The sequence below is a fragment of the Grus americana genome, chromosome 1 (assembly GCF_028858705.1).
Source record: "Grus americana isolate bGruAme1 chromosome 1, bGruAme1.mat, whole genome shotgun sequence".
NCBI classification, from domain to species: Eukaryota; Metazoa; Chordata; class Aves; order Gruiformes; family Gruidae; genus Grus; species Grus americana.
In genome coordinates this window covers 147,686,895-147,708,133 of record NC_072852.1, presented here as the reverse complement: position 1 = coordinate 147,708,133, position 21,239 = coordinate 147,686,895, and the positions used below count along the sequence as shown (strand labels likewise).

Here is a 21,239-nt window from a genome sequence, read left to right as displayed (position 1 = left end):
AGTACCAGCACTAAGGAAATAATAAAAGGCAAAGGGGATGAAGTTCTGTCAGAAAATAATGAATACAGTAATGAGAGAAGGAAGCACAAAAGGGCCATAATAGAGAGGGCTATGCAAAGACACGCAGAGTCATGAGCATGGCAAACACACCAGCTGAGCTGAGGGCTTCACGATGACATCAGAGGCCACAGTGTTTGGCCAGCTTTGGTCATAGTTTCATTTTGAGTATTTCCTTCTTTCAACACTTGAATAAAATAGGTTGTTCTGCAGATCTAATGCAACCTGCTTTCCCGTGGATTAGGAAGTCAGTCCTACCTCCTTACAACTTTCTTCTGCTCCTTACTCCAGTGGTCTCCGACCTCACTTTACTTCCAGTTACTCCCACACCACAGTACCTCCAGCTTCTTCTTATCTCATTCATCCTGCTCAGCAAAATCAGCATACATTTACAGCTGGGCTGGAGCTGCACTTGGTACTGCCTGGCTGATGGCAACCAAACCAAAGAACACCTGAACCCATGCGGAAACATTTTCATTGGTGGCAAAAGTTAGGGTCACTGTCAGACACCCAGACACTTTTCCTAACATTGCAAAGGGAATTTGACTACCTTTGAGACCTGTATCCATGAGGATTCCTGTCGAGGTGGTGGAATAAGACATCGAATAAGACACGGTTAGAATGAGACATAGACCTTACCAGTCCTGTACATCAAACTCAAAGGAAATTCGGGAAAAAAATGATTCAGATGTGAGGAAATGCTAGCCAATGACTCTATGTAGAAAAGAAATCTAATGGTCTATGTACTGTGTTATCCAAATGCACATCTTCAGAGTCCCAATTAGCTGTTATTTCCCATTGCACCATGTCTTCTTTGGAGTGGCTTTTGAGCCTGTCATTTGCAATGGTTTTACTCCAGCTGCAAACGTTGTCTTTCTCATGGATAACATTTGCATCTCTCTCATTCTTCCCCCACAAGGAAATCAAAGCATTTAAAACCCCATAGTAGCTGAAGTTATACTGCTCTGTTACAATAAATATTATTAATCCTGTTACCCAGAAAGGGAAACTTGGCCTGGTTAGGTTGAGTGATTCACCCAGATTCCAACTCAGAGGAGAGAACTCCTCTGGCCACCCACTATTCAATGGGAAAATCCTACTAAAGTTCATTTGAAATTTATTTTGAAATGGGACAAATCTGGACACGTCTCCTCTGGTTGTATCTAAAAAGATTAGGAAAGGAGTTGTGTGAGATGAGGTAGAAACTAGCAAAGAACACCTAGCTCTGTGGCTAAGGAACTGAGGACTGATGGTTTCCACCATGTGTTTCTGGAGGCGTGTGTATGCATACACACACCAACACACAGACACACACACACGCACGCATCCACACCAGTTTTGGGAGACGTACAGAGTGCTTAGCACCTGAAATAAAGTGTGCTAACAGCAGTCCCATAGTGAAGTGGATAGCATATTCTTCGTCAATTCCAAAAAGACTAAAAAAAAAAAAAACCCAACAGAGGAAGACACAAATTTCCCCATAAGAAGCCAGAGCTGGAGAGGATTTGGCAAATGCCAGCCTCCCACAATGGTACCTGCAAGGATTTGGCAGGTTACATGGAAAATGGAAAACAAATATTAGTCTGGCCAAGAGTGAGTGTGAAAAAACCAAGCTGTTCTGACAAGTAATTCCCTTTTATATATGCTTATCCAAAAATCTTATCCATACTGTATCTGTGACATTCAACTATGCTTAGTCTATACACATTTTTAAACTTTCTATGATTCAGTCAAGTGAGAGCAAAGTTGGTAAGAACTGATAAAGCATTAATGGCCAGATTTTCTACTCTGATAGGCTGGACTGATGTGCTTCTACCATCTGTACAGGCTTCATCCTCCCCCTCCACACAAAAGTATGTTAAGTGACGATTAGCATAAAAGCAGCTGCAAATGCTTACTGTAGGGTAATTCATTAATATCCAGTTTGGCTAAATCACAGAGATTCCCTTTTCTCTCTCCTCACAGTACTTATGCTGTTTCCCTTGTTGCTGCATTAACATACATTGCTGAAAGTAGAACTGATGTGAACTCTGCTGGCAAAACACTCAGGAATCCATATTCCCTCTCACACTCAAACAAACCAGTGTTCATGGTAATAATTCATCACTTAGAAAAAGCCTAAGTTACAAATAGAAAATCTTTTAATATATGCCAACTGTTACTGTTGTTTCTTGTTCCAAATTACCATAATGCAGATGAGCTCCAGGCACCCTAAGGCTGACAAACGTATACTGTACCAACAGGTTTCTAGCCAGCAAGTTCATCATCTGGATATACTTTCTGAGGTCTCTGCTAAAAGTGAAAATTGACCTAGAGATTATGAAGTGGATATATTCCATGCTGTGTGGATGTCCCTACTTGTGTCGAAATTTTAGGTGCCTTTAGCTGTCCTTCTACGTAAGTGCTCAGCTTCCCTAGAGGTCCACAGAGAGGCATCGGTGTTTCTGAAGTCATCCAGAGCTTCCCTCATCCTGTTCACTAAAGTTTAGATGCCCAAGCTGGGTAGACACAAACCCTTCCAGAGAGGCGGATGAGATCTGAAAGCACCACAGCAAGGTGTTTGCAATACCCAGAACCTCCTCTAGAAGAAACCCACTTCCAGAAGGTCGCTGTCTAGAGTAAATCCTTCAGCTTGCTTCTGTACAGCACTGGAAGGACATTGGTAGCAAAACCCTGCCTCTTCTGAAGGCAACAGCAAGTTTTCCAGGGGTGCCCCTTACAGCTATTGCTGGCACCCCAACACTGTGTGGAAACTGAGGGTGAGGACTTTGTCAGCAGAAAAGAGATGATACGTAATGCTCATGTGCATGGAATAGGTTGAGGGCTGATCCAAAACCTACTCAGCTCAAGTCAATGAGCAGAAAATCAGACAACACTGAAATAGCCTGACCAAAATAAGCACTTCTCACATTTTTTTTTTCAGAAGGCACAGGTGGATTTTGGTTTAACAAAGCTCATTAAATGTAATGGAGAAAAACACATCCATCAGTAAACCAGTCACACTCAACCTCTGCGCCTCCTTGTCTGCTAGGCAACATAAACTCATGTGTAGACAGCGATTAGCATCCAGCAACACACAAGAGGAGCAGCAGCTGCACAGTCGCTAAGTCCAGAATTCAAGTTCAAGGTGATTCAAGTGAAGTGGGATACCCTGTACATCCATGGTAGAGCTAAACAAAAATCTTACACTGAAGTGCAGCTCTTTCAGATTACTCAGAGAGCAATAATTACAGCAAACAACGTCAGCCTTATTTTTTTTTTTTTTGCGGGGGAGAGGTGATGGAGAAAGGAGGGAGAAGGACTTGGCCTGACTTAGCAGAAGCAGTACCACCCCATCAGCTAGCAGCCTGCTTCCCTGGTGTCTGTGCCATGTAACTAAGTTGTGTTGGGCAGATAGATGGTTTGGGACTTAAGAAGGGGATCATCACAAGCCAACATCCTATGCCAGGACCCATGTGAGTCATAAGGAAATGTGAAGAGGCATCCCTTGGGCCTCCGATACTTCTCAAGCACTTGGGTACCTGACTTCTCCTGGGGCTAAGTGCCTAAGCCAAAATATACAACATAGCAAAGAGGGCTTCCCCAGCCCCCACTTAGAGGAGCTGAAGGTTGGATCCTTAATCTGTCAAAATGATTGTGAACCAAAACATCCACTGGCAGAACTGTGTCCTCAGTAGCTCCTGCTGATGCTGTTTTGCTTTGAATGGAATAATTACTGTTCCTGGAGCAGGGTTTCGGAGCATGTGCATGTTGGATGGGGCACACTCTCAATAGCAGAGCTGTAGGGCCCTAGAGAAATCCTTTCAATTGCTCCAAGGTCTGCTATCCCCGGCAAAGCCTGTGTCCTCTAAGCAGCCTTTCTTGCGGAGTTTCCTTGCCTGACATTTCCAGAATACATGTGGCAGTGACAAGAAAAGTCAAGTCAGGGTTGAGTCCCAGCTTGCAAACGCTCCAGCAGTGCCCCGCAGCCCTGTGATTGCCTCGGCAGCCATCTGCACGTGCGGCAAGAGTGGTCAGTGTTAGCAATGAATAAAGTGTTGACGTGTCACATCTGAGCAGTTTCCATATTTACCCATTTCTGATGTCATTTTCTTCTTCTCTTTTAAAGGGAAAAGTGATGTAGAGCCAAAGAGTCCAGAGCAAAGCGCAACCTGTACATCGTAAGTCACTTCTGCATTTAAGATTGGAGAAGGCAGCTGTGTTTTTATCAGATTTGTTGGGCAAAATAGAATTTGTTTGTTTTCATTACGATAAAGCTCTTTCACTGACGCTTTTCTTAAAATGGCTTTTTAGAAAATGACAAAACATTAATTATTCTTAGAACTTTTGCATGCTAGTAAGTCAGAGATCTTTGCAAGTGAAATGGCTCCATATCACGCTGAATAGATATGAGATAATTTTTGTGGGTGTGCGAGCCTGGCCTTTACAACCTGGTTTCAACATTACCTTAATGCTGCCGGAGTTTGTCACACTTGCTAAAAAACATCATGTCACCTATGCCTTTGATGTACTGATGTAATTTTAAAAGACTGCAGTCTGCAGCTTCACCTCTGAATTACTTGAAATCCAATTACAGCTATCTCTGGTCTCTCACGATTTTGTTGATGTTTTTGAATTAACAAAAGAAGTCAAGAAATAGATAGGAACAGGCACTTGTAATATATCAGTGTTCACCTTCACTCTAGTGCAACAATAGAAGCTTTTACCATTTTTAACTGTAGTATACAAAGGACTGAATTGTTTTGCCAACATAAACCAGCCTATGAAACAGATGGGCTGCAAGTTTAAAAAAAAAAAAAATAAATAGCATCAGTCTCCCAAACTGAGCTAGATAAGTGAATTCCTTTAATAACTACCAGGCAGGAGCATTATGAATTTCTGCAAAACCATTCACCTTTTTAATCCCATTTGAGGGAGGGAAGTTCTTGTAACAGTCAGTCATGTGAATTTTAGAGTGCATCTTGCCCATAATTTATGTTTTCTGATTCCTGTTATTTAAATTCAGAGCATTATATGGTGTAAATCTTGCAAGGTGTCACCATTTGTTACATGGCCAAAAGTAGTCACAGAAGGAGGTACAATAACGGTGATTTATTGTGGGATGTTTTGATTTCTGCTGCAAATACGCATTAAAAATCTTCTGGAAATGAATCTAGAAAAGGATTTGACATGGTGTAAGAAATGGCTTGTCCTGCAGATTGTGTTGTGGAATGTAATTACAGTATGTGAGCATATTTAGCCAAACTTATTAACTGAATTAAGCATTAGCAGCCTTATGCCTTCTGATAGTATGATTGCTGGGAATGGTTAATAGAACGATTCCAATAATTATCATTTTAAAAAATAATATCGCAATAAAGACCAAAAGAAGAAGGGTTTTAATGCCATCTGGAGGTATTTTGGAGAAATGAACACATTTATTTTTGCTGATATTTAACAATATGTAAAACATAAGCTGTCCTCCAAAGTGGTTTTTCTAGTTAGATGGTATTTTATTCATGAGGAATATTCTTTACTTTCCTTTCTTCTCCTTCATCGGATTAAAATCCCATAAAATCTCTGAACCCGCAACAGGGGTATCTCTGAACCTGGAAAATTAGTTCAGAGATACGCCCCAATATGTTTATGGTTTTGGTTTGAGACTACATACTGTGTCATACAGTGTGCTGTATTAGATACAGCAGACTTCTGAATCTGGTTAGGTGTGAAAAGTTGCTTGCCTAATAAGAGATTTTAGTACAACCTTCTGGAACTGTGCTGTCTGCTAGATATAGTATATTTATAGTGCTTATCTTTAAATTGTTGGTATATGCTAAGGTTACCCTACAGCAGATAGTGGTTCCCAGAGCAATTTTTAGAAGTAGAAACGACTGGTTACCACTGATAAATGACTGTGTTCAAGAAGCAGAGGCCTCCCCTAGTTAGAGAAATTATTTGTGTGGAAGAGTAGGCAGGAGAGAAAGGAGGAGATGAGAGGAAGGAAACCGGCAAGTGCTGTGCCAACAGAGGAGGAAGAAAATGAGAGGGATACAGCTAAGGAGGAGGAAGAGGAACTGCAAATGCTAGATTTTCAGAAAGAAGTACAAAACTGAGACCACTGGAAGAGAAAAACGGAGGTCAAACACTGGAAACGAGAAAGGAGAGTGATATGAGCAAAAGGTATTAGTACACTAAAATGTACGTATTGTTGAATATGGGGCTGGACACCTGAGCGTTACAGTGAAGTAGATTAACTCATGTCGATGTGTCGGTGCACACTGACCTCCCAGTTCTCTTTCTGCTACCTTCAGTAGGCTTTCCCTGTGTTTCTCCTCATTTCCACCTTCTTCTAGGACAGACTTGTATCCCTGTTTCTCAGGCAGTCATCAATACAGACTATCTCTGTTCTTTTGGGGATGTCGCAGCTCACACCCGTGCACAAGATGCACAACCAGAAGGACCCCCAGTGCACACGTACACGTGGATGCGTGAGCGCGTGTGCCTGGGTCTGTCTACAGTAATGGACGTGCTCTTCCCCTGCATACGTGGGGAAGACCGTGCCATTGCACAGCTGGCTGAGTGCCCCGGCAGTGCCCAGACCTGAGGCAGGGAGCCAGTGGGGGTGTGTGAGGGGGCACAAAACGGGTGTGCCCGTGAGTAAAAAAATCCTCTTGCGAGGTGTCGCTCCCCCAAAAGTGTCAAAGGAGTTGGGCTGGCATCTCCTGACAGGGGTGCTGAAGAGGAGCAGCATTGATGCAGGAGGAGAGGTGGCACGTTCAGGCCTGACCAGGAGAAACTATGGATTCATTTCACTGTGAATCAGTGTTTCCTTGTGCAAATGGAACAAACAGCAACAAAAAAAACCCACAAAGCAAGTCACGTTGGCCTAGATAAAAATAACAGAAAAGACGGGGTGGAGCAAATTAATGTTTCTTTCTTGCAAATGTCTTTTTTATTTTCCTCAGGCATGTTACAAGCCACACACTCAAGCCAAGCTTATATGACTCTATGGCAGTTAATTCATCCTTGGTGCAGATTTACTGCCTCCATCCAAACATTATTTATGCAGCTTCAAAGGACAGGTTGATTGCCCTCCTGAATCAGGCAGTGAGGGGCTTGTAAACCGAGCATTTACATGAAGTCTTCCCTCAAGACATTCCTCCTGCATTGTCCACTGGGCTTCAAGTCCTCAAAAACAGGTATTACGCTGCGACCTGGAGCCCTGGGGCCAAAGGTGCTACCTATATCCTCCGAGAATATAGAAACCTAGAGTGCAGGACGTGTGGTGGTCTGTTTGGAGGGGTTTGGGTACAGTAAATGCATCATTCTGCATAGCGTTACGCACGGGGGGGGTGGCGGTTCCTCTATGCATTAACTCCCTAGATAGACTCGGTACGACATAGCTCTCCACTGATAATAATGTTAAACATTAAAAAACTGGTAAGCATTAGATGATACACGTTAATTGATGCAACACCCTAATGAGGCAGATAAATAAGGGCAGTTATAACAATGCTAGAGATAACTGAGATGGATGCAGGAGAATGAGAATGATGCGAAAGCGGTGAGGAAATCTGAACGGAGCCGGATCCTTTTGCATGATATTCCTATGGCCTTCACCGCCTCAGCCTGCACAATAATCACCTGAGCTGGCACTGAAGAATTGCAGTAAAAGATGCAAACAATACAAAGGTGTTAAGCTGTCTGGAGTTTTCCCCGGTTGATTCATGTTCCTTGTAATTGACTGCTTTTAAAGCCACGAGAATTCTGGATTTGAAGGGGGTTTTTGTTGTTGTACTCTTAATATATATAACTCTCTATGGGTCATCTGGTTACAGCTTTGCTGAGCATTTCTAAACTTTTAGAACTGTTCAGAAATATCCAGCAATGTTGTGTTCTTTAAGTTTTGTGATAAAAGGTTCGATTTTCAATGATCAGAAAACTTGCGCAGATTTTGTTAAAAACACCTAATTTTTATTAAAATCCTTTCTCCCCCTGGTTTTACCAGTTATAGTCTGAAGGGCTGTATTAAGGAGTGGGGGAGGGATGACGAAAGAGTGGTCTTTTTTTCTTTAATATTTTCAGATACAGGATTTTAGTCTTTCTTTGGCAAAAACTGGATCCTTTCAGTAAACCTTGGAATGTTGCAATTAGAACTTTTATTTTTATAAAACTTCTGTGCAAGGAAAAGTGATTCCAACCAGTGCATGTGTTTCAGAGGACCTTGCAGTGCCATAGAAACTCCTCCCTGAGCCAGGGGTCTGCGATCTTCCATCCTCCCACGTGCAAAATATGACAATAATTCAAAAATGGCACAATACACAAAGTGCTCAGCAAGACTCCCGCTCTTGGGATGACTTTCGATGTACTGTCTGTTGTGATGTTCTTCAGTACCTTTGTGTTTGTAAATGATTTCCAGTTCAGACTACCCAAGGTTAATCATGCCTGACTGTGATTCACTGCTATGCATTTACCTCGACATTTCTAGTGCACTTACTTAATGATATCAGGGCTAGCAACTAGATACCTCGGTGCTGTCTCTTTATTATCCCTCCCACAATTGTTTTCATGCTGAGCTGCTCCAGATTTTTCCCTCCCTTTTTACAAGAGAATTAACCAAGATTGAGGGAGGCTTTTATAATTTATGGCAGTTATGCAAGTTTTGTCCTTTGCTGATACTCTCTGAGAATCACAGCGATCTCGGTGTGTGTGTTTGCTTGTTTGCTTTTGCCAGGCAGAAATAGATGTTGGCTCTGTTCCTTCCCTGCACCAGTCCCCAGCATCACTTGGAGAACAGTTTGCTCGGAGGGATCTTCATTAACAGGACTAAATTCAGCAGCTTCCAAGCTGCCCATTTGCAGAGATTAGTGCTACAGTCTCTTGCTCATCCAGCAGCTGCTAATCGTTCTCATCACCCTGATTCTCCTCGAGGGAGGAAATAGGAAATGGGTACTCGGAGCACTGTCACTGTTGTTCTTGCTTGATGTGACCTATGTCTGTATTGGCGTGAGCAGCGCTCTGTTGGTTTCTTGCCTTTTCTTCCTCTCTTCTGTCTTGCACCTTGTATCTTCAGAGCGACTCACAAATAGTTATTCAACAGCCAAAAACTCCTGCTGGTTTCCCCTTCTGCAGATGGGAGGACTGAGGCAAAGGGGTTACCAGGTGCCTCCGGAGAACAGAGAGAACCAGTCTCAAACACAGGAGATCAGATTGAGCGAGTGCTGCCAACGCACCGTCCTGCTCTTAGCGCCCAGGGAGCTTGGCCCCTCACATCTGGCTGACGTGTGGTCTTGACCTTAAGTGTCTCAGGCAGCAACTGCAACCTGATTGAGCACCAGAGTTGGACGAGGAGCCTTAGTCCCACCTCACTTCACCAAAAGGCCTGGTGCAAGTTATTTAAAGTTAGCCTTGGCTTTCCCCCATCAAAAATAATAATTAGACCACCATGAAGACTATCTCATTAGTATTTGTACAAAGTGTTGAAAAATGTAATGTTCTGTAAAATTGGCTAAGGATTACTCACCCAGAAGAGTAAAGGAAATGAGCGGTAGTTTAAGTTTTCAAAGACGGACGTGGGTAGTGAGTGGTAAATGTCCTGAGGGGTGCCAGGTGTAGGGAGGAGAGCGGGAGCTGCTGCTTCTCCCAGGTGCCCACAGACCTGGTGAGCACGGGCAGCGCCCCCCCCATCACCACACCCCCATCCTTCCCCCAGAGTTTCAATCTTGGGGCAGGCAGTCACCCAATTTAAATTAGAAGGATTTGGCTTTTGTCTCGCTGAACTTGAAGGAGGGATGGAAATAGGGAAGGGGCAAAGCGTGCAAGCTGCAGAGGAAGAAAACCCTCCAGCAGTACATCCTCGATGTCCTTCTGTTTGTTTGCATGGTCCTTGCCAAAAGGACCATGATGGGTCAAGTCAATTGAACCAGAAAATAGCTAACAGATGCGTCTGGAGGACAATTGAAAGGGTGAAATCCATGCAACTGTGGACATCTATTCCAAGAAGAGTAATGCCCAAACTTTTATGGGTTATAATCCACTTTCAGCTTTCAGATTAAGGTACCAGGGCAACTTTCCAAATAGTCTTTCACAGCTCAAGCATTTTAGAGGGCGAGGACATCTGCAGCAGACACGTTGGCCAGTGATTTGGTGACACCTCTTTTAGTAACTGCACGGGCTCTACTTAGGGCTGTTATGAGCATATAAACCTGCTCATGAGCCACAGATGACCCTCCTCTGCCCAGAAACACCACTTCCAAGGGATGGTAGACAATACGAAATGACATCCTTTAAGTTAATTTTTGAGATATATTGTTTCTGAAAACCCCAGTGCATCGATGGCTTTTAATGTACGTCTGTAATGTTTCTGAGAGAAGTCTTGCCATCCATGCTAAAAAAAAAAAAAAAAGAAGAAGAAAAAAAACCTTACTATGATGAATGAAGGCAGTGTTTTTCAGAGCGATGGAGGTCTTGAAAACTGCAGAAGTGAAAGTCTGGTGTTTATCCATGAACCAAGTCGCTGGCAGAAGAAGAAGGCTGGCTTCATTGCACCATTCCACCTGTTTACTTGAGCCTCGGCTCGCAGAGCTAACCCCGAACACTGCCAGACTGTCACTCTGCTCAGCCAGTCCAACAAGAACAGCTAAAATTTTAAAACACACACCTCAGTTCTCAAATTCCCATGAAAAAGTTCTTTTTTCTGCCCTTTCCCCTGAAGAATTACCCTCAGCCCATGTGCAGAGCATTCCTCTATGTATTAAATATACAGACCATTAAAAAATACAATTCCACCATAACTTCCCACTCCAAGAAACAAAGTGATTTCACCTATGGGATGCATCAGAGCCACTGCGGTATTGTCACAATGCTGGTATGAACCTTTTCTGCCAATTCCTGACCTTTTCTGAGCACAGATTTTTTGGATTTGTGGTGTACAATGCCACTGATAGTTCACAAAAAACTATTGTAAGTTGATACCAACAAATCTATTTTCTTCAAATGCTATAAAGACATTTTCTTGGAAGACAGTTGTTCACACAGCTCTTACTGAATCTGTCTCTGAGGTTTAGCAAAGTTACAGAGGAAGAATGGATTTGTATCATTGTTGATTTTTTTTGCCATGTAAAAATTATAGATGCATAGCAGTCAAAGATGATACAAGTAAAAAATATTTAAAACCATATAAAGTCATATAAAAAGATCTTAAAACCATGATGTCCATGAAAGCAGATGAGATGGGGCTTATTTGTTTGGTTTAGAAAGAAAACACTTCAAAGTCCAATCTGACCTTAATTGCAGCTGTGGTTTTCCTGGGACAAAATTTAGCTTCCGTGGAGTTTGAGTCAGACAAAACAAAAGCTTTGTCTGACATGTCAACAGGAACGGGGATAGATGAATGCTAAATAAAAGCATCACTGAGGTCTGGGGAAGTTTTGTGATTGACTTACATGCGGTGAGATAGGGCCTTCGCTGTCCTATTTTTAAATGCTAGCCCTCTCTTTTACCAGATACAGCCAATAGCTTGAGATAACCGCCCTTAGCGCTGCGGGGCTCAGCGCAGAATTTTATTTATAAAGGCGTCTTGATCCAGGCCCTCTCATTTTCACCTTTACTATCCACCTGTACGCTGCACACCGGAGAGAAAAATAATTAGCCACGGGAAGCTGCCCTCGTATGGATGCCACCCTTGACTCAAAGCCAAAGGGGAAGGTGGTTTAATGCCAGAGAGCCCCTCGCTTCGAAACAGCAGCTTTTGTCCCGCTGGAAAACTTACTATAGTGCTGGGCATTATTTCTAATTTTATACCAAGTAAAAACTGTTTCTGTAACATTTAGCATCACTTAGAAGAAAACTGACCGATTTAACTGGCTAAAATATTGTCATGCTTGAGGAGATGTTTTCCTGTATTGCACTGAAAGCGTATTATTTTTCTCTTAGGCACTGTTTTCCTTGGACTTTGTCATTTGTAAGGGACTAATTGGGAATTTTGAATGTATTATATATTAGCTCTGAATACGGTGGTTAAAGAGGGGTTGCCAGGAAAATCAGGAGATGCGAATACCTGGGAAGAAGACTATTTCACTGGAAATGCCGCCAGGAAGGCAGGCACCATCGACCCCGCTCCGTATTTTTTCTCTGAAGAAGATGATAAATGGCAGTTCAGCGACTCGCACGTTGGAGTCGCGATGTGCGTGGCGGTGTTTTTGCCGGGCTAAAATTCCTGGTTGCCTGGGTAACGTGTTTTGGAAATCCTCTGCCTTGGGCAGATGCCGCTGCAACTTGAAACCCTCCCGGGGCTGATGTTCGGCGGGGGCACCACCGCTGCTGGGTGGGAGGGGGCTCCTGGCTTCGCCGAGGGATTCCAGGCAGGGAAACAAAATAAAATGAGTCCAAAAGAAGAGAAAGGCTACCGGGAGTGTTTGATACTTCCCGGCTCTCATAACCTGATTTTTTTTTTCCCCACACCATCACCATGTCCCGTCAGCCAAAGGGCGGGGGGTTACCTCGTCCCGGGGCTGAATCGCCGGATGATGGAAAGACAAGAGGTGTGCGTGCAACTGGAGGGTGGGGAGAGGAGGAGGGCGAGAGGGGGAGCAGGAGAGATACAGGGTTCTGGCCACCTGCCAAGAAAAATAACTAACATTTTGCAAAAGAGAAACCCTAAGACTGAGGTCATAGTATGGAAAAAGTCTGTTTCACAGACTCTTGAGCCTGAATACAGGCCAAGTTTTTTGGTTCGTTTTTTTGGTGTTTTTTTTTTTTTTTAAAATGCAGGCATCCTATTAACATTTGAACACTAAAGCTCGTCCAGGAATGGAAAGATTTTGGAATTTGAAGTGCCTTAGTTTTCTGCTTTGTTGGTACACAGATACATTTTTCTAATGACAAGAAAGTGAGGTTTTGAATGAGAAGCTCCTTCATTTTGCTTTTAACTTATTTTACAACTATGAAGATCAAATTAAGAGAATCTAAAGAAGTGTCTGTTTCTCCTACAGAGTGACCAACTCAAAAAAAAAAAAAAAGAGATTTTTCAAGCTTGGTGGACAACTTTTTATTTGCCATGAAAAATACCAAAAGATACTGAAAGCTGAAATGATGATGAATTTTCCTGTGTGGAAAAGTCCCACTGTTCAGCCATGAATAGCCGATTTTTTTAAACCTTTATAGTAGCAAGCTGACAGTTTCATGACAAATTACTTTTCATAGCTAACTAAACAAATTATTGAAGTTCTTCTGCCTTAATCTCTGGATTTGGATTAAATGTCAGAGTGTGGAATTTTTTTTTTAACTAGGGGAAAAAATAACTTTTTGGATTTGTTAGGATGCTATTGCAAGCAAGTTTTCTGGTCTTTGATTTGCTAAGCTACAACTGGAGTCTGCCTTCCTCAGGGTAAGAATATTTCCACATTATCATTTCACCTGCAGTACTTTAAGAGGGAGAATATTATATCTCGGTGTGTATCTCGGCTTTGTGCATTCTGTTCTTTGTTTAGCATGCAGACCAGCTTCATCTCCCAAAATAGAGGTGGAATATATTTATTGGCAATTTAGAATTGATGATAGATTTGACAAGCAAGCAGGATGACACACCGAAGCTATCAAAACTGGAGATGAATCAGGACAAAGGTTTGGATGAGGTATATTGTTCCTGAGATTCAAAAGGGTTATACTTACAGATCATTCCAAAATCAAGGCAACTGTACCACTGACTTACAAAGATGAAAGCTAAGTTTTTCCAAGAAAAAAACCCAACAAAAACAAAACAAAAAAACCCCCAAAACATGGTTTGATTGGCCCACAGACCTTTTATGGCAAAATAGTGCAATTACAGCTGGCATTTCTGCATGCTGATTTTTATTAGTTTTGTGAGATATTTTGTCAGGATTCATTTGTGCCGATCCCCCCTTTCATGGCATAAACTGTAAGCAATTGCAGGCAGAGAGAAGGAATCTCTTGGCATATTTCTTCAGAGATACACTCCAGGAGGTGTGATAAATCAGGTATACTTAATTAAAACAGAACTGATCTGTTACCTGATAAGCATGTGGACTTACTAAGTATTTAATTGTATTAGAGTTTAGTGCAATTATGGGTGAAAATCCTGTACATTCGCCATCAGATTTCCTACTACCAAAGCAAAGCAGACAAATCAGCACAAATAATCTCTTAAAAGTATTTAATAGCAGGATACAGACAAAGGATGAGCAAATTACCCTTTTGTACCATGTTTGATAACCCATTTTTGTGCCATTTATAATGGCTGATGTTTGCGGGGCGGGAGGGGAGGCTTCTGTCCTAAAGTCCCCTAGGGAGATGAGGCAGGCAACTCAGGCAGGCAACCTGCCTTGACGTAGCTCAGACGGAGGCCCAGTACAGCAAAGAGCAAGGAAAAGGTCTGGCTGGGAACACCAGGACATCACAGAACATAACCTCAAAAATAATTTCTCATCACTCTGGTCTGTACTGTTTTTAACTGCTGGACTTAAGAAAAAAATTCATGTGGCTGCTCTTGTAAAATCCCCATAACTTATACAATAAATGTAATATGAGACACAAAGTTTAGTACTTGCAGTCGCTGTAAGCTACAGCAGTTTCTGTAGACTTCCATGGAAGAAAGGATGAAGACTTTTGCCACAAACTGTTAAAAAACCACTGGGCTCTTCCTCTGTCCCAGAGTAAGGTTCTGATCTTGCAAATAATTATAGATAAGCATGATGCTTTCCAGCAGGACTTCTTTCAGCATTATTGTTTGAAAGAGCAGGAGTTCCTGTGGGTACCTAGACCTGTGTTTGTGCTGTGCTGCCCATCTCCAGTTCAGTTAAAAAATGTTTCCCCATGAGCTCCACACATTACTGTGAGCAATCTCAGTAAAGCAGGATGACTTACATGTGTCGAAAAAGTGGCCTGCTACAGAGTGACTGCACAGGGAAAGACCAAGGGGAAAAAAAAAGAGGAACCTGTGTTTGTCAGGGCAGAGGTCTGCTTCTTCTCCCCGTCCCCCACGGCTGCCACTAGCACGCTGACCATTGCGTCCTGCAGCGCAGCAATCCCAGCGCCGCTCCGGGGAGCGAGCGGTCCATCTCCGAGGCCGGGAGACAGACGGTCACTCAGGATGGGCGTCCTTTCCTCCTCTGAAGAGCTGTATTTTTTCAGGCTTTGTATTCAAGAGAAAGAAACCTCTCCCTGAGCCTTTCCCGTAGGTTTCACTGCTGTCTAAGAGTGGTTGGCCGATACCACTCTTCAGCAAGCATGCTGACATAAGGAGCCCTGCAGCACCCGCAGCAGCCTCCTGTGAGTGATGCTGAGTAGCCAGGAGTCAGGAAGCAAATTTCCAGCTCTGAAGCCTGAGAAACAGTGGAATAAAGAGAGAAAGGGGAAGATTAGATGTATAGTAACAGAAGACTTGCCAGCCAGATAGGATTTTAGGAGTTTCATTATTACATGTAACACATAAGACTATACAAATACAAAGACATATATAATACATAAACAATGAGAGGTGGGCACAAAGCTGGATGGTGAAGGTTAGATTGGTAGAAGGACCTAAAATATCGATATTATTCCCAACTTGCATATATTTCCTTAAGACCACAGTAGGTGGATGACTTAATAACCATCCTCTCCAGGCATCATGGAAAGATTATAAAAAGCAACAGCCCTCCTTTTAAAATTATTTTGATTTATTTTTATCTAGCAGAAGTGGCCAAGTACATCTTTAGCATGATCCCATTTGGCTCGATGATGTTGCAGAGCTATGAAATCACTATGAGAAGAACAACTCTTTCTGTGCCCTGAAGAACATAAAAGCCTTGGTGCCTAGCTGGAAAGCAAATACCTCTGCTCAAGCCGCTTATGTTTTTCTACTTGAGAAAAATTAAAATCTCATCTTATTTCTTTGCATGCACTTGTCATCCACTCAGAGTTTTATCCAAATAAATCTCTGGTTCTTTTCAAAGAACATCTTCTGTCTGAGTTGCATTAGCTTTAAAGACTCACCAAGAACAGAGCGGTACAGGCTGACACTCTTGGTTTCCAGCACAGAAGCAACTGCATGAATCTTATCCCAGAATTCTGCAGCTCGGTTAATTAAGTATTTGATGTCCCGAGAAGCTGGTGCCTCCCCACGCCAAGGAGAGGGAGCCGCCAGGCCCCGTTCCCATCTTTGGCCACCAGACACGGTGACGTTCAGAGACTTTCCACCCATCACACCGTGTTACACAACTCTTCCCCTCTCCCCAGCCCACAGAGTTGGTGAAATTAAATAGCATGAAAAATTAACCCCACCGTTGTTGGAATGCAGCTGGCCTCATTTGCTGCTCCAGGAGAATATGTGTTTGCTGCTTCGGTAGCGGGGGCTCTGTGGAAGAGGCAGAGGCAGCCCGGGGAGCACAAACCCGGGGGATCACCTCTGCACCCCCACATCCCTGCCTGCTCTCCGGGTACCCTCAGCCACCTCAGGCCCTATGCACAGGATGATTTCAGATCTCTCTTTCCCTGTCTTGTTATCTGCTGTCCATCCCATGCTGCCCACCACCCCTTCTGCTCTTCTTTCTCTCCTCTCTCTCTCTTGCTGCAGCCTTTCCAGTGCTCTCCTGCCATCCCATCCCTGGTTTTGTCAGGTTCATCACCTGCAGGCTTCTTCACCTCACTTCACCTTGCTTTCCACCTCTGCTGGCCCTCCCCTTCTCCACTTTTGCTGCACAAAACATGTCTCCTGAAAAACAGAAGAGAAACAAAGAGATACATGGAACAAAGCGTACACAAATATACCCACAGCAGCTCAGGTTCCGGGATTAGTGCGTACGCCTCGTCGCCTGCTGCTTTCTCCTTTGTCTCCTGATTCCTCCATCATGTCATCTTCGCTTCATGGTAATTCAGTGGGATGAAGACTAACTTTTGTCAGGTGCCCAGGTATTGCCCAGATCTTCCTTTGGGGCACATAGTTTTCCAGTACTTCTCTTTTAAGAATCACAGAAAAGAGAGAGAGAGAGATTAATACGGAGAAAAGTTTTACTTAGCTACAAAATGCTTTCCTTTTATAACTTTCAGCATGATTGGCAGATAGGTTTATTTAATCAAATTGCCTTTTTTGTCACTGTATTATTTAATGAGGGAGTTCTTTTTTTGATTGCTTAGGAAATGTGGGAGCATTAGAGAATTTCTGATGTGCTATTTACTCATCCATTATGTTGGGAATCAGTTTAATTTCAATGTCAGCAGTGGAATTAATAATCATAACAGTTATCTGTCACAGAATGATCTATTTGGGGATTTTTGTCAGCAAACCGGGATATATCCCCCCCACCCTTTCACCAGAGAAGTTTTAAAAAATAAGTCAAATTTGAATGTGTGTTTGTTCTGATTATCCCATCCACATTGATGGTAAAGGCACATATTTTCAGGCTTTAATTCAGTGTTGAGTCACTGATATAAAATCCTTTACTAGTGTAAATTATTCTTACTTTTTTTGCCCCCACTTCTTTCACTCTGAGTTTCTCAAACACTTCCATCAAGGATGGTTGTCCCATTAAAGTGCACCCTCCCTTCCTGGAGAAAAAAAAAAAAAAAAAAAAAAAAAAAGACAGTCCTAGCTTTCCAGAGAGAATGCGAAACCCCCTTTTGGCAGTTAATTTGGGCTGACTTTGTTCTATTTTCGGTGTTGTGCTTCACCGTCGGACAAACAGGCTTCCCATGTGAGAGCAGGGGAGAGCTTGAGCGGAAGGATGGACAAACATGAGGGAGACAGACAGGGCCCAAATCTGGCTCTGCTCCCTTTAGGGTTCCTTCTATTCTGTGGTTATGTGCAGCCCCACATAAGTAAATAACTGATAAATGAATAAAACCTTTCAGCTGATACATTTGAAAAGTACCAAGACTTTTTATATGACTCCAAAGTAAGGGCAGTAACTGTTAAATGAATTGCTTTTTAAATAAAACACATAAGAGAAATTTTTAAATCCTTCATTGTTCCTTAAAATGTTTTAGTGCCTCATTAATTCTTGATTAGCCTGGTTGTTAAGAGGCCATTATTATGTGGTAATAAGGTGTAGGAAATTACCTCTAGGACTATAGTCATGTCACACAGATGTGCTATAGTTAGCACCTCATCAGGTGCTGAGACCAAGTGCCAGTGGTGTAAATTAGGGGTTGGCTGCCTGGTGGTGGGGCTCATGGTGGCGGTCCTGCGTGATGGGGTGTTTCCTGAGATGATGGGAGTCCTCTGGTGCAGAAAAGTGGAGAAGACCTGACAAAATATAACCCTCCCAGCAGCCTCCTGTCCTTCAAGAGCTCCCCGGTCTTGCCTTGGGCAGAGCATGGAAACTGCTATAAACCAGTGGAATAAAATTACTTTGCAATTACATTCATTTAAGTAATTTCAAATACGCCTGAAGCTGGCACAGATGAAAGTCCACTCTGTGCTGTATGATTTGTTAGGCAGAAATTGTCATAGGAGATTTGGTGCCGGTCCAGCAGAATATCCCCAATCGAACGACCTCCTCAGGTCATCAGTATTTCTTTTGAACGCACAACCCCCCTCAAAGCCTGATACGAATATTGGTAAAGCTAATCATTATTACCCTTTTACAAATAGGAAAATGAGCCTTAGAGGCTATTTTTATTGTGATTTGATGCAACATTAATCAGCATTCTGAAGAAGAGACATACTTGAATCTCCCAGGCTGCATTTATTTATCTTTCATTGTGTATAATGCTGTTTTCCCCCCTAAATCTCTTTGACGTTGACGCTCTAATGCTCACAGTATGCAGCTCCCATTCATGACCTATACAGGGAGCTAATGCGATACGGCAGCATCACCATCTTCAAAGAGCACCAAAGATGCTAATAATTAAAATACATAAAGTGCGCTCTCGCTAGTACTTTCCTCCTTATTCCTTCCCGGGTTTCGATCTTCGCACGGCTGATGAGGCTCAGTCCTTGGAGGAGGGAGAGCAGCTTGGCACCGACATCACTGCTGCCCCTCTGCCAGCGCGCAGGGGTGACGCTGCGCCGGGTGTGCCAGCCCCTGCTCGCCTGCCTCTTCTTGCTGTCGGGTTTCGGGGGGCGTTCACACCTCGGGAGTGACGTCGGAGCAAAGCTGCGGGAGAGCCCTGCTTGTGCCTGAACCCCCAAAATGGGGCTATGGCCTGGGTTTCAGTCCTAAATATCCATGATTGTGGTTAAATAGCTAGGCACTGATTTCAGTGTGCTTTCACCCACGTCTTCGACCTCCTCAGGCCCCCGTTGTGGTTGCCGCTTGCTCTTTGGGCCACGCGTGACTGTGTCCCTTGCCCCAGCCCCGAGCGCTGCCCTGGCACTCCTCAGGGATGGACCCCGAGCTGCAGGCGGCTGGAGAAGGGCACCTGCTGCTCCACTCCGTTTAACCCTTCGTCAGCCTTAGAGCCGGAGCTGCGGGGAAATGTCTCCGTACTTGGTATTTCAGCTGCTTCAGAAGCCAAAGTACCCCCAAAACCCGTGCAGGGTGGCTGTTGCAAGACATGGGCACTGCTCCCCCTCATCCCCAAGCCACCAAACCCCAAAGCAGCCCACAGGGCACAGGCACCCCTCCAAGCCAATTTTCACCCACCCCTTCTCGCTGTGATGAAGTACGCCCCTCAGCACGGTGCTCGGCTTTGGCTGATTTTGGGGGTGCCCGCCTGCCCGGTCAATGAGCCGCGGGGGTCCGTGCACGGAGCACTGTGCCAGCAGCAGATCCCCTCCCCAGCTGACAGGCGGTCGGGCAGCATCACCTCACCTGCAGTTGTCGCCCCAGGCACAGCCCCAATGGTCCCAAGCTGGGGTGCAGAAGGCATCTAGCTGATGCTGCCTCATACATCTGCTGAAATGTATTTTTTGATATCCCGTGAGAATAATTAGCAGGGAGTTCTCATGACTTTTACAAGGATGGGGGAAAAACTCTACCAAAAAAACAAGTATTTAAAGGGTACTTCTGAGTGCAGTTTCAGATCTCACGAGAACAAATGGAAGGAGCAATTACAGTCCAAACCAAAGACTCTTAGGAGTTAATAACTACATGAGCATAGCAGTCAAGAGTTAGGAGTCCCAGCATGACAAAAGTTTATTTAATCCTACTCTAAACAAGCAATATAACAAATCCTTGTTAGGAATGAATGATCTCTCACACATAGCTTAAAATAATCAAATTTTGATTTAAAACACCAAAATAGGTCAGATGTTATGGGTTCTTCTGGAAGAAATTCAAATCGTCCAGTCCAATTTTATTTTTTATTTGTAACATTTTACAGATGAATAAATGCATTATTTACGTAAAACCCGCTTGCCCCATTTCAGGCCGGAATGCGTGTTTGCCAGAGAATTACAGACTCAAACGTTGACATATTCTGCTCCGGTAGCTCCGCTGTGCCTGATAGAAGAGATATTGTTGTGCACAGAAGGATACCGTTTCAGCACCTCTTCACCTTCCCACCTTGTCTTTGGCCTTCTTTCACTTAAAATTTCCTCCTAGCACAGGCTCTAAAGGTGAAGTAGAGACTGAAGAGCGTAAGATGTTGGGTCACGGGTACATCTGAGGCAGTGTCGATGGGTTCCCGGTTGGGACCTGGAGTTTCCTTCCCCAGTTCTGGATCTGATTGAACAGTGGGGTTTTGGAAAAAACCAGTGAATCTCTTTGCCTCGGTTTCTTCTTTCCCATTGAATGAGAACAGTCACGGGTTTGTTCACTTTCGACATCACAGGGTGTTGGGAAATCTCCCATGCAGAGATCTCTCACTAGAAAATAGTGTGATAGAATACAGCCTGACAATAAATTGGTACCTGTGCGGGTAGGATGGGTCCTATTCCATAGTAGTTAATGATCCTGGTAATAAGGAGAGCCAGTTCTTATGCTTTGGTGATCAGCTAGGAGGAAGAGGTGGAGAAAATATCGATAAGAAAATTCTGGCAGACCTTTTGTTCACTCCCGCTTCTTCCCTGGCACTGCTTTAAATTGCATATAGACTTCAAGCATGAGACATTTATAAAAAAATACGTAGTGAAGGCTGTTTGCTGCATCTTTGGAACAGTAAAAACTTTTCTGCTGTTAGTGTGAGGATAGCAGTGCACTGAAAAATACAGAATTATTTCTTTAGACTGATAAAGGCTCTGCTGGAGATAGTCTAAAGGTTTATAGAACTTCTGGAAAGTTATTTACATATTTCAAAGGTCTTTATTGTCAGTCTCCTACATT

General features: G+C 43.4%; 1 protein-coding gene across 1 annotated transcript in view; it reads left to right on the top strand.

Annotated features, from left to right (window-relative positions):
* Positions 1–21,239, top strand: part of AFF3 (ALF transcription elongation factor 3) — a 332,349-nt gene that overhangs the window by 197,111 nt on the left and 113,999 nt on the right. Inside the window, exon 7 of the mRNA XM_054813187.1 lies at positions 4,166–4,217. Coding sequence (XP_054669162.1) covers positions 4,166–4,217 — 52 coding nt within the window. The remainder of the gene's footprint in view (positions 1–4,165; positions 4,218–21,239) is intronic.